At 40.4% G+C, this 13921-nt stretch overlaps 1 protein-coding gene across 3 annotated transcripts; it reads right to left on the reverse strand.

Annotated features, from left to right (window-relative positions):
- Positions 1-86: 86 nt before the first annotated feature.
- UEVLD (UEV and lactate/malate dehyrogenase domains) lies at positions 87-12755 on the reverse strand. Of its 3 annotated transcripts, none has more exons than XM_030949343.1 (12): positions 12674-12755; positions 10971-11055; positions 10278-10340; positions 9396-9559; positions 8426-8561; positions 7875-7996; positions 7135-7240; positions 5272-5442; positions 4326-4499; positions 3952-4036; positions 3215-3338; positions 87-1911 (listed from the first exon to the last, which is right to left on the reverse strand). In XM_030949343.1, exons 1-12 carry the CDS (start codon positions 12713-12715, stop codon positions 1747-1749), a joined length of 1437 nt encoding a protein of 478 aa, XP_030805203.1. In that variant the 5' UTR covers positions 12716-12755; the 3' UTR covers positions 87-1746. The 3 variants fall into 3 exon arrangements, with proteins under 3 accessions (XP_030805203.1, XP_030805202.1, XP_030805204.1); XM_030949342.1 differs by having other exon boundaries at positions 9396-9562; XM_030949344.1 differs by lacking the exons at positions 10278-10340; positions 10971-11055; positions 12674-12755 and having other exon boundaries at positions 9389-9525.
- Positions 12756-13921: the final 1166 nt, after the last annotated feature.

Here is a 13921-nt window from a genome sequence, read left to right on the forward strand (position 1 = left end):
GGGGCCGGAGCGGCGGCGGGGCCGGAGGGCGGCCCGTGGTGTTAGCGAGGAGTACGACACAAACGCGACACCAGATTAATGCACAAAACACGCCTGTAAGAGCTGGCAGCATTTTAAGATTAAAATTATTACATAAACACCAAGCTAAATAAACGACAGCTTGAGTATTCGCATGAAAATAAATGCTCAACAGATGAGAAACACCACCATGAAAAAGAATGTAAAACCTTAAATTCATAGGTTTTTTTTTTTCAAAGTAAGTGAAAAAAACCAAACCCCAAAGTGAAGCTTTTAAAAAATATAGCAGCAAAGTTGGTTACCTGCAGCCATCACTAATTTTGCCCTGTCATTAACTATTACAGTGAAAGACATTTGGGAATTCCAAAAAAACAAAGGTCTGAATTACTGAAGGTTTTTTATTTCCATGTTTAATCCAGTTCTGAGATCAGTATACACTCAGAACTCCCTGCATGTATGGTTCTTTGTCAGATGGAACTAGAAGGCACAAAGGATCAGATCTTTTGCTCTGCCACAGATCCTACTTTTGCTCAGAACAAATTTCAAACAATATCTGGAAAGTTTCCAACAAGATTTGGGAAATTTCCAACCAGCCACCTCTCAAAGTGTAAATGTGGAATGACATTCCTAAGCTGCACACAGCAGGAGCGGAGCCCAAGTCCCCTGTGCCTGCCGTGTGATGCTGAGGTATAATCAGGAGTAACACAGTCTTTTACCAGCAGTAAATCAAGAAGTTAGAACCCAAAAAAAACCCTTGATCTCAAAACCATCTGGTTTTTATCTACAAATCCACATCCTGCTTTTTAATCACATCCTTGGTCTCCACGGAGAAGGGTTACAGGTTCTGTTGCCTTCTCTTGAGGCTGATGTAAAGCTCCCAGCCAGTTTGCTTTGACATCGGAATGTGCAGATACTCCTGTGCTGTTTAACTGCTGGATTTTATCTTTTACTTTTACTTGAAGCCCAGCTCCTGCTCCTCCATTCAGGAAGAGCCCCTGTTCCAGTGCTGCATGTGTGTAGTGAGAACTGCAGGTGCTTTAGTGCTCTGAATGTCCTCACAAAATAAAAGCAAGCACGTCATGATTGGAGTATTTCAGACATGATAAAGTGTGACCAGAAATCCATAGCCAATAGTTCAGGTTTGAAGGATACTGTGAACACCACGTTCCCCTTAGTAAATAGCAAAATACCAGGAGTCCATTGACATAAGATGTCCATTGACATCTTCAGCCACAGAAGATGGAGCTATGGAATTGCATCCCCAGTGCCTGTGGAGCTGGAGTGTGACTGTACCCTAAACAAGCCTCAGATACAGCATTTAAAAGCCATGAGGGAGGGTTCAAGTGGGCTGTGCACGCTGGAGTTTCTGCAGAGCTGAGTAAGCCCCTCTCTTTTGTCTCATAAAGAGGTGCAAAAAGCTAAGAATAACCCAAGAATCAGGCTATAACCGGCAGCCAAAACCCACAGGCAAGTGCCACCTGAATTTAGGTAGAATATTCTTCTGTGTTACCTGCCTCATTTTGGCTACCAAAAGTGCACTTCACAAAGAAAAAATTGCCATACAGTGTGGTATTAAATTATTTAAACCTAAACTGAGAAAGCACTTTGGGAAAGTAAAGTAACAAAGCTTCCTGTTTTCTACAGAAATCCTTATATATGAAGCAACCTCTTCTGCCTTGCAGATCTCCAACTTGAGGGAGCAGACACAGAGGCTTCCCTTGTGGTTCCTTACAATTTCAGCTGCTGCTGAAGGTCATGAATTGAGCCTGCACTGCTTTGCATTTTATCCTGCACCAGTGGGTCTTCCTCCAGTCTGACCATTTCAATCACTCCACTGCTTCCAAGAATACATGGGAGACTTAAGAACACTTCACTGTTTATATTGCAACATCCCTGAAACAACACACAAAGAATGCTGTCACACACACAGTTACTTATTTCTGCTGCAACAACACAAAAGCATACAATTACACAAAATGACTTGATTATTTTAATTAAGCAAGGATATTCCAACATATGGCATGTCTGGATAGGTCAAATTTCTATTAATTTGATACTGTGCAGTGGATTACTGTATAGAAACTGTAAAATATTACCATGCAGATAAAAATTTGTGAACCATGCCACAATTGGGGAATTTTTCCAAGATGGATAGATAGATGTCTATAATGCAGATTATAGACAAAGTTTATATCACTAAACACCATTTCTTGGCTAGAACAAGCAGGGACACTTCATAGTACAGTATCAGTCCTTTTAGGACTGAACAAAATAAATTAAACAACGCAGCCTAAGAACTGGGGAAAATTTCTCAAATATTGATCCCATACAGATCATGCAAAATAATCTATCAAATTTATATCCCTATAATTCAAGTTTACACTGTAGGTTGTGTTCATTTTTGTAATCTGGGACATTTTATGTTCTGTAGATACTTTAAGAGACTTGTGACTCCTCTGTATCTATATTTAGTTCAGGAATGATTAAAAACTTCACTTGAAACATAATGATTTAATTAGGTATGTGCTTGTACTCAATAAAATAAGCAGCCAGCTCAATTTCCCTGCACAGGAGCAGGCAAATTGTCCTTCTGAAGGCTCTAAACTGAAGTGACAAATAAATGTTTCTACATGGGTTTTCTCCTCATATGGAATGACCTAATGCTTTAATGAAGCCTCTTAGGAGAAACTTCAAACAAAATTCAGTCTACAGTTTTAAGTTAACTATTACTTCATAATCTCCTCTTAAGGAAAGTACTAAGGAGTAAAAAAACAGCTGTTTCAAAATCAAACAAAATGCTGGCAGAAAATGCATTTTTTACTTTCAGAAAAGATCCAAAATTCTTTTGGCTCCTAAAAAAGCCTACATTTAATACTAAGCACTCTGGAACTACAACTCACTTTTCATCTGCCAAATCCAGCTATTCCAGGGGTGCTGGGCAGCAATGTTAAATGTATTTTCTCTTTGGACTTGTATTTTTAGGAGAATAATCCACTTTTACTATTGGTTTCAGCTTAAAACAGTAAGTGATTTTTGCTCATTTTCGGACTAGGATTGAGAGCTGTTGTTGGAAGAAAGTAATTGCAGTAGCACTACTTCAGAACAATGAGAGTCTGTGCTGCTAAAATTAATGGTCATATCTGGTATAAATAATATAATTACAGTGCCAACCAAAAGGTATTATTAACACATTTACCTTTGCCAGAGTGGATACAGAATGAACCTTTCTTTTATCTTTCAGAATGCTGTCAACCAAATCAGCAACTGAGAGCCCAACAGACCAAGATCTCTGACCTTTTCCCTTTAGGACTTCCATGGCTCTACACATAAACCAGGAAAAGGAGAAAAACATGATGTTGAGATTGTAATTATTTTTATTTTGGTTTTTATGTAAAACCCAAAATACAGGTTTGAGTGTACCAGGTAAAAATATAATTTTCTATTTTGGAAAACAAGACAATAGAATAGAATTGCTGAAAAGAATTTCTTTACAATAATTTTTCTCTATACTTGTAACAATTCTCTTTTCTTTCAAGAGGTGTAACTGATAATTAAATCAGTTAAATTCATCCAAACTGGTGCTTGACTTTGAAGCAAATGCTTCCAACACAAGCTCTGAGAAAAGTGGGCCAGAAGGCTTATCTAGTATTTGTTTTAAATACACAATCAAATAGCTCTGATATTCTGCTGTATATTGTGGTGTCTCTTTACATTGCCACAGGCACAATGTTAGTAAGAATTTCAGAAAAACAGTGGCTGTATACAGATCCATAAAAGTGAATGACAACTTGACCTACAATTTCCTATAAACTCAATGTATGAACATTTTAGAGCAAGCTTTCCCCACTTCATAAAGAGCTGAAGAACATGTAAACAAGTGCCAAATCAAGTGCCTAAACATGAAGGAAAAAAAGAAGGTTATAATGGTGCTACCTGTTAGCCACCTTTTCCCTTGAGTTATGAGCAGCCACTGCTTCTGTTTGATTTGCAGCTACATTACAGCTGGTCCATGATGGTACTAAATAGAAACAACAACAACAACAACAAAAAGCATTTTAGGTTGTGGTTTGTTTTAGTTTTTTTTTTTTTCTGTGACAAATGGCAAATACTTTTGGCTACTACTCCAGCTCTACAGATTTGGTGCCCCACAACTGCATTACTTAAAGCCATTATAATGAGAATTTACACTCTTCTTATTACTTTTCTCATTATCTTCATTACTTTTCTCAATTATTCTTTCATTATTCAGTTACTTGGGCACTGCCAGGACATTACATGCTCATGGTCATAAAAAAGCATCACTTTACCTTTGTCTTCCCCTTGTTCACCAATAACCCAGGCATCTTTTGCCAGCACCTCTGTTTTCAAAAGGTTGGTCAGGATGTACCGAAATCTCTCTGAATCGAGGTTGGCACCAACTCCAATTACTCTGCTTTTGGGAAATGAGCTCAGCTTCCATGACACAAATGCCATTACTTCAACTAAATGGCAAAGAAAAAAATCATGTTGTCAATGAAAGGCCACTCAAAATTCAACTCAACTGCAACTTTTGAATCATCATTATGAAAAACTCTGGACTTCTTTACTTTAGAAAAGCCATAAACATGTGGGAACATATTGGTGGCTTATTTCAACCTAAAACACAAAGTCAGGTGGGGAAGAAGTGAAAAAATAAGAACAACAATGGTAAGAGAGTAAGAAGAACTGTCTTCAATGCATTACACGATAGAGGCTCACACTTCCTTCCCTTTTCTTAGTAGTGATTTTGCTTTGTCTTTGTTCACAGTACCACTAACTTGGAAATTTAGACCTTCCACCAAAATCTAGCTGCAATATTCACTATTAATGCTATACTTTGTATCTGAGTAGCCTGTAAGCGTGATCATATGGCACATAACCCACATGGATCTATCCTTCCTGCAAGGAGAAATGTGCACATAAAACTCACAACTGGCAAGACAACAGCCAATGGATGCTAATGATGTAGACACAGTCAGGTTGAAACTATGCACAGAAACACACAGAAATACATACCTGTTACACAAAACAAAGTACATTATTTTCTTTTATCTTGATAACAGTAAAGAAAAAACTCTCAAAGACAGTGTCCTGCTCAAAGCTGAAAAGAAAAACATCTTTCAGAGTAGCAAGAATTTGTGACTAACCAGGTGTATTCAGCAGCATCATATTTTTAAAAGAGGCCAGAGAAAAAGACAAGTGAGGGGCACAACCTTATGCAAAGTACCAGCATACCTGGATGAGAAGCAACAAGGAGAACAGCATTCTGACTGTAGTGGGAAACTGCTGGAATAATTCCTCTGAACAAATCCACATTGCTTTGTATGACATCGAGGTAAGTCTGAGCATTACCCAGAGAATTAACTGTAAGCACAACAACTTTGGAATCAGCTGAAGCAGAAAAATCTGAAAATATAAAGAAAATTAATTTTGACATTTATGTCATCCTACTGAGTTTTGGATGCAAAACCAAGAGCTGTTCTAAAGGCTGAACTACAGCATCAGCTTAATTAGGGATTCTTTGCCTCCTGTCCCTTTCATATCCCCCAGTGTGGAATTTAGCGCACTTCCACAGCACCTATAAAACACAGCTCTCCCACAGAGCTACTTTCCTGTTTTATAGGTGTCAAACACAAAAGGTTGACTATAATTTATCCAAGGTTACAGAGCAGAGACCAGAAAACATCTAGACAGCTTTGACAGATAAACTTTTCCAAGTTTTCTTGGCAAGAAAGAAAAAAAATCCATGAAAAGGCTCCTTAATTTTTTCCCAACTGTTAAAGAAGGGGAAAGACTTTTACTCCTTTATCTGAGGCTTCTTCTATAATTTTTGATCTTATACCTTAATCAAGGGCATGTAGACACATGAAAAGCACTCCAAAAGTCTATTTATTAACTCAAATAAAAGACAAATTATACTTATTAGCCCAAAGAAACACACAGCCACACTTGCTGCAGGAATTTTTAAGTCAAAGCTGCCTTGAGCAGGTATCTCTGAATATCTGAGTGCCACACAGGTGATCAGCCTGGACACAGAAATAAGGTGATTTGTCTGTTGCACCACTTTTGTAACCAGCTGAAGCCAAAGGAGAGGTTTAATGCACTGACAAATTAAAAACATACTAAGCAGGATACAATTAATACCAGCTTGCCCCAAAACTAGATACAAACATACTAAAATAGGTGACAGTATACAAGCATTTTGTAGTACTGTAACACTGCCAAGCTTCTTATATCACAGCTAGATGCAAGCATACAACAGGCAACCAGAGAGGCACAAGCAAGACTTGTGGTACAGTTGCACAACCAGGGTTCAGGCAAAAAGGTGTGCTAGCAGTAAAACCTGCAAGATAAGATCAAAGAATGTACAGCAGGCAATGCCAGGTGCAGAAAAAGCCACAAAGATGCCTGGTGGAACCAGAACTAGTCCCTGTCCCCAGAGTTAGATAAATTAAAAGAGAAGCACAAGAAAACCCCTTATTTCACCTTGCAAAGGGTGCAAGGAACATGGAAACATGACACATAAGCAAGGAAGAATGTTACTCAATTCAGCTCCAGCTTTCCCTGTGGAAAAACTTTTGAGCTGCATGACCTCAACCTCTGCAATCATCAAAGGCTACAACTAATCACTAATTAGAGAGACGTGGCACTGACTCTCTTGATTTGTATGCTCACAGCTGACTGAGGACAAGGTTATTAAGAACTCATTGTTTGAGTATGCAGTGATAGAGATCAAGGACTCACTACTGGCCATGTGCATGTTTAATGAACATCAGGCTAGAAAAGCAGCACTTTGAAACACACCTTTATTTATCAGCCTTTTGAACACTGCTTTCACAGCTTTCACTAATTCCCATGCAAATATTTTTTTCCCCTTCCCTTCCTCCCTCTGCCCATGACACAGAAATTCTAGCTTGGCTTCTCTGTGTTTCTGCATGAGTCCAATTTCAGCATTAGCCTCTTACCTGCAAGTACAGACTTTTAAAAAAAGACAGCCTATGTGCCACTGTATCTCCCCAGGTGTCCTGATCTTGTCACAATGAGCACAAGCACACAAAGTACAGCACCCACTCCTGCTCCAGAAACAACATCTCATACCTTTGCTGATCTCCACATTTGGCACAGCAAAAATCTCCAAATCCATGGTCCCTCCTTTTGCTGCACCTTCAGAAAGATCCAAAAGAACCACCTTGTCTGCAACATCCTGTATGAATAAAAATAATAGAGATTAGAATACAGATAAACCAAAACAAAACTTGTTTGTGTGGGAGTGAGGAATAAAAACCAAAATTCCTCCCATTGCATTGTTTGCTGTACTGTGCACAAATCAAACAAAATTTCTGGTCAAAATTACTGCCAAATCACAAAGAAAAGGATTTAGTTTTGTGAGTTTTTTGTTTGTTTTGTAATGTGGTTTTTTCCAGTTAGACTTCCTAAGCTACATTTGGGAAGTCAAAAATTACTGCTACTGTTGCTAAAAAATAGTTAGAATGTATTGTTACTGTTGTATCTAACATACAGCTGTGTTGAAGTACAGCCCATCTACAGATTATCCTTTTTCAGGGAACTAGGAGATCCCAGTTGTAAGAGGCTACTGCTGAGACAAGAATCCTTTAAGGATTTTCAAAGTAAGTGAATTCAATACTCAACCCTTCGAATTAAAAAAGCTGACTGAGAAACCAGGGCAGAAAATTAACACCTCTGCGTGTCCCTAAGTTAATTGAAGAGACAAATGACCTATGCAGTGACAGTTGTTAAAAGTGATGAGGTATTCCTTAGAACTAGATTGGAATCCTCTCTCTTAATCAGGTCTCTTGCTATTTTTAAGAATTATGTACCTTTGCTGCAACTGCTAGTACACATGCAATGCCAAGATCTCCAGCTCCAACAACAGTAATTTTGTCAAAACATCCTTCATTTTTTCTTCCAGTTTTACTCCTTGATTTCATGTCAGTCTCTCCTGCAATTAAAAGAAAACCACAAACTTGGGTGCTGGTCCACACTGTATCAATATGAGTATTGCTGCTTCATAAAGGATCATGGTTTTGCCAGAGTTAAATCAAGTTACATGGACTTTTTCAAAATAGCAGTCAAGACTGAGCACAGAAAATCCATCACAACTTGCAAGATGTAAAACAAATATTCCTCTCTAGACAGGAATGTTTTTTTCACTAAGCAGAAATACACAAGCATGACAATAGCAAGAAGTTAAACACTGATACCACAAAACCAGCACTCCCTTTGCTGCTGTTGCAGGTGTGCATACAGACCATGGCCATAAAATTTGTAACATATAAACCACGTAGGTTTCTTTGTGACATCAGGTAATGACAGTAAGTGAATATATTTTATAAGAACATTAGAAATGAGCCCATGAAAGCATCCCCACCTTCAGTAATCTTTGCAATATAGGAGAGAAGTTCTGATTGCCTGGCTGCATCAGAAGATGACAGTGAGTACAAAGGAAGCTCTTCCTCAAACTTTGCAATCATTTCCTTGATTAATCCAGTGAGAGTTGATTTAGGCTGAAATACAGCAGACAAACAGAAGACAAAACAGCTGAACTGCTACTTCATGTAGTGGTATCAGCTATGAACTGCCAGAGCCATACAAAATTTAATCGAATTATAAATACTGACACTCTTACCATTTATACAAACACCTAAGGGAGAGAAAAGCATCACTCTGAGAAGATACTTTCCAAACAGAAGTATGAGGAATTTAACAAAATCATTCTAAAATTGAAATTACCAGTGCTAGTAGTTTTTGAAGGCATCCATTGAATATATGGAAGCCTTTGATATAGCCACATCCAGTATTATAAAAGGGACAAATCCTAGCTAAAGAGAAGTTAGTTCAGTCTTCTTAGATGAGCTCAATTGTCCAGAGTTCTGGCCTCTCAGTCCTCCTCCAGGCAAAACACACTGTGAAGTCAGCAGAAGTTCCCTTAGGAATTTCTGTATCAATAATGTAAAATACAGCCCATTCATTTCAAAAAGTTTGCATTCATTAAATAATTTTTATTGGCCTGGCAGTCATATTTAAGTGAGTAATTTAACACAGTGCATAAAATAATTTATCAACAGCACTGACTTTTGAATCTCTGTGCTGTTTCAGAGTTCTGCCAAAAGAGACATATCCAAAAGGCAGAAACTTCCACTGAAATTTCCTGAGGGACACTGAACTGGGATAGCAAGAAAGTATCATGAGGCTTACATTGCTTTGTAAAGAATCAGTCCCTTTTTTCATTAGAATTACTTCCATCTGCTTTTCCAGCCTCAGACTGCCTGAAAGCTCCAGATGATACCCTGCAATATTCCCAAATGCTTCCCTCCCCTGTCAGCCACCCCACCTCTTACATGGCTCCAGTTCTGCAGGTAGGGCAGATAAATCCTGCCCCGTGCATCCACGTGTTTCCCCACTGCAATGCCCATGTTTGCAGTCGGCTTCAGGAAGCAAATGGGGGGAGCAAAGGGATGAGAATCCAGGATCCACAGCCGGACAGGTATGTTATAGGAATTACCTGCTGAAATAAAAGCCATTACTAATTTCTGCACTGAGAAGAGGCACTTAAGACCAGTTTGTGTGTGATGTAATTCACACTTTGTAGTAACAAAGGAAAAAGGCCTGACAGAGCACTTCCAGATTGACACTGGAAAATATTTATATTACTTAGGCTAATTAATAAAACCATAGCAACTTGAAATGCTACTTATTGTGCCTTTCTTAATATAAAGCTCTGTTGCTCTTTTGCTTCCCAGGGTCCTCTCTCAGCCAACGTGCCCCCTTTTCCCAGCAAAGAAAAGTTTCATACATATATTTCATACCTATTTTATGACTTAACACCTAGTGCAAAAAAGCATCTGTAAAGAGCTTTGCATCAGACTTCAAAGGCTTTAAGTTGAAAATAAAAAATTGCCTACAAGTTATTTTTGGACACTGTCTATACAAGTGTAGGTCTCAGAGAATTCACACAGGCTCCATTAGCATCAAAGAGTTTGCCAACATGGTCTCAAACAACACTAATTTTTAAATAGTTAATTTACTTTTTTAATTAATAACACCTAATTTCAGCATCTGTGCACTTCTTTCTGCGGTAGAAGTGACTTCTGCCAATTCACACAAAATATTTTCCAGTCCCCTTGGAAGACGCTTCACAGTGAACTGTTAAGAGGCAGTACCCAACACATTCTACATTTAGATTCATAGCTGCCAAGAAAATTACATTTGATTTATCTTACCATATTTCACTGGAACAGTGCCACTAAAATTCAGGAGGTCCTTCTGGGATCCATCCTTGAAAGCTGAAATTAAAAATGTAGTTAAAAAAAAATAACTCCTTTAAAACCTGGCATAGCAATCCCATCCACAACTACAAATATCCAACAGTGATTTTTCTTTAGAAATCAAATACACTGCTCCTGAAAGAACTAAGGCTAGAATATTACTAAGGTCCCTCCTACCTTTTACAATATTTTCTTAATGACATTTTAACAGAAATTCCATTGATATAACTAAGCACATCATTAGTCTGAAAACTCTTTGTCCTGAGTAATTCTGATGTTGCGGGAATTTCCAGTCAGGCTGATGGATTCTGGAAGGCACACTCTATAAGCTAAAGCCATCAAAATACTTTCAATACAATAATGAAATATGGGGAAATGGTGTTACATATAAAGAATTTAAAGTATCAATCTTCTATAATTACTGACAAGTTGAAGTAAGATGAAGTAAATGAGTTGCCAAGGTTTTTCTATGTATGCATCCTTGGAAGAGCATTCAGGAACAGTAACGTGGCATGAGAAATTTTACTGCAAGTCAACATAAAGACAGGAACACAACAGAAATATGTTCACATTCTATTAGACACAGTCTGCAATTATGCAAAGTAAGAATCCCCACAAATAGTTCAGAGTAAGCGTATCACTTCTTACTGTATGTGTTCATGGAAAAGGTGAAGTTGGGGTAGGTCTTGCTAACATCCTTCAGCTCTTCTATGGTCAGGTCTCTGAACTTGTACTGTGAAGAGGGAGAAACAAATAAGGAAAAAAGTTTCACTCCAAAGGCTTCTGTAGGAGAGTTAGGGAAAAGGATACTATAGAAGGCAGAAACACAAGAAGGGGAAGGTAATAATTACTTTCAGTATTATAAATAGTTTTGAAGTGAAACAAATTATCAAAAAGAATTGATTACAAAAGACTTTGAAGCTATTGCAGGTCTGCTGTTGAAATTCTGAACATCACTCCTTATATACCATTTCTTCCCCTTTACAGCTGTGTGTGCAGAAGTTTAGCAAACCTTAGTCTCCTCTGCACGTATTAAAAAGAATATAAAAATATGAACCTCTTAGGAAAAGGAGGTTATTTTCTTACTGCCACAGTTAAACTCAGATCCACCTGCACACATTTTAGAAGAGCTTACTAACATGTCACTTTCCACAAATGTGTCAAATGTGTAAGTAATTAGCCTCTAGGAATTTTTTTTCCTTTTTAAGCTGTCCTTGAGAGCTGAGAAAATTAATTGCTGCTGCTTCATTGAAACTGTCCCTAGCCAGTCCAATACCTGAACTTCCAAGAGATTTGCATCCTCCCACGTCCCAAAGTTACAGAGTATTTTCCATTTCCTAGATTAGAGCCTCTGCTTCTCCTTTAGGAAACTTGGTGCTGTGTTTTTGGAACCCTTGCCTAAGCAAACAAAACTGCTGTCTGACAGTGGCTAAAGAGCTGCTCACTGCCCTGGAATAATTGTCACAAAACAGTAGCTAAAATCGAATTTCTCTTCGGTCTGCTGCCCCAGCAGCAATGTGACAGCTGTAAGCATGGTAGAGTTATTTTCTACTGTCTACAGGAAAACAGAGCTACTGACAAAAAAACACCTTTCAGTCAGCTTCTCCCCATCACTGGATTCTGCAAAGTCATGCAGAAAAAAAGAAAAAAGAATCCAATGTTCCCTAATTATGAATGTCTACACAACCTACACTTAGGGCATTTTTGGAGGCGTTGATATATCTGGTTGTGAAACCAAAGTCATCTTTCCCCAGCTGGCCTCCTTCTACTCATAATACAAAACATTCCTATCAAGCAGTTTGTCCTCTTCTAAAGATCACAGGATTTACGGGGTGACTCACATACAGACCTTCCTCATTTCGCACCCAAAATTATTCGGCAAGCCCGAAGCCCAAATACAACCCCCTCAGTTTCTCACTTGGGAATGAAAACGCTCAGAGCGATGCTACAACAACACGCCTGTCTCCTAAGGCATGGAAGGGCTAACGCGGGGAATGCCAAAAGAAAAGAAAAGAAAAAAAAAACCAGTAAAAAAAAAGTTTGGATTTCCGATGAGTGAAGGGTAAGGTTTGAGTCGTGAGGCACGGCGTGGACCACCGGGGTAAACTGATGCGTGGTGCAACTTAAAGCTCGGCTGTATTAGGAGCCAGCGCAGACACCGGGATGCGAAGGTGCAAAGGGACGGGACGGGGGACGGGACGGGACAGGAGGGGACGGGAGTCCCTCGCGGCCGCCCCAGGACGCCGCCGGGATCCGGGCCCCGCGCTCCCCCGGCCGCCGGCTCCCTCCGCCCTTCCCTCCCTCAGCGCCGCCCGCGCCCACTCCCCTCGGCTCCCCGCGGGCGCGCGCACCTTGCCCAGCTGCCGGCGCAGCACCTCCTCCGCCAGCGCCATGGCGGCGCGCGCCGCTTCCCGGCGGGCCCCGCGCGGGGCAGCACCGCCCTCAGGGGGGCGGGCTGCGCTCGGCCGGGAGAACGGGGCGAGGCTCGGGTGCTTTCAGTGCCCTTCTAAGGCATCCGGGCAGCGGAGGGGTCCTGAAAGCGTGGTGATCATCTGTGCTAGGTGCTGTTTCCACCCGCCGTGGTGTTGCAAAGCGTGGAATGTGTCGAGATTATCTTAAGTCAGGATCTTCTTTGCTGTAAGATCATTGTATACTTTCAAGCCTAATTAGACGAAGAGGCAGCCGCCAGCGTCCAGTCAAGGACACCCGTGGGACGAACAAGCTTTAAGGATGCAGTAAATCAAGGTGTTGTTCATAGAATCACAAACTATGGTGAGTTGGAAGAGACCACAAGGATGATGGAGTCCAGCTCCTGGCCCTGCACAGGACAGCCCATCAGTCACACCGTGTGCCTGAGAGCATTATCTGAATGCTTCTTGAACTCTGCCAGGCTGGTGCTGTGAGCACTGCCCTGGGGAGCACTTCCAGTGCCCAGCCACCCTCAGGGTGAAGAGCCTTTCCCTAATACCCAACCCGAACCTCCCCTGACCACATCATGCCATTTCCTCGAGTCCTGTCCGTGGTCACCACAGAAGGACATCACTGACTGCCCCCTGCTTGCCCTCAGGAGGAGGTTGTAGGCTGCAATGACATCTCCTCTCAGTCCCCTTCTGAAATAGAGACTTTTAGAGTTCACTTGAATTAGCAAAATGAATTAAGCATTTAAAGTTTAGCCTGTAGAACTATGTGTTGAATTTTAACCTTTTTACACAAGAAGCCTCTGCCATGGTACAAAGGGCATAGGAAAATGCAAATTTTTGAAGCTTCTTGCATAAAGAACAATACCAGAGAAGACCAAGGGATGCAAAGAGCCCAGATAAAGGGACTCCTGCGTCTCCAAGCTAATCGAGGCCAACAGAGGTACTCAGATAAGTACCAAGGGACCAAAAGCACGTGCACAAAAAAGTTCAAAAGTTCAGTCATGAGGAAGACCACAAGACCACAATCTTCAGCCTCAGAGATTACCAGAGACCCCCGTGCGACCACCACAGCAAACAACACACGCCCAGAAGGGCGTGGACCTGATTACCATGCGAGGCGAGAACAGGCGGGGCCAGGGCTTGAATATGCACGGCAAAGTTGTGCAATGAATTGCATAT

This window comes from Camarhynchus parvulus, chromosome 5 (genome assembly GCF_901933205.1).
Source record: "Camarhynchus parvulus chromosome 5, STF_HiC, whole genome shotgun sequence".
NCBI lineage: Eukaryota > Metazoa > Chordata > Aves > Passeriformes > Thraupidae > Camarhynchus > Camarhynchus parvulus.

Excerpts from the sequence above, each read along its gene's own strand:
- UEVLD (XM_030949342.1), bottom strand. The coding sequence starts at position 12,715 with ATGGCGCTGGCGGAGGAGGTGCTGCGCCGGCAGCTGGGCAAG. Across the intron at positions 7,997-8,425 it reads TATTGCAAAGATTACTGAAG|GAGAGACTGACATGAAATCA; the intron begins GTGGGGATGCTT and ends TTTTAATTGCAG. Across the intron at positions 3,339-3,951 it reads AGGGAAAAGGTGGCTAACAG|AGCCATGGAAGTCCTAAAGG; the intron begins GTAGCACCATTA and ends GTTTATGTGTAG.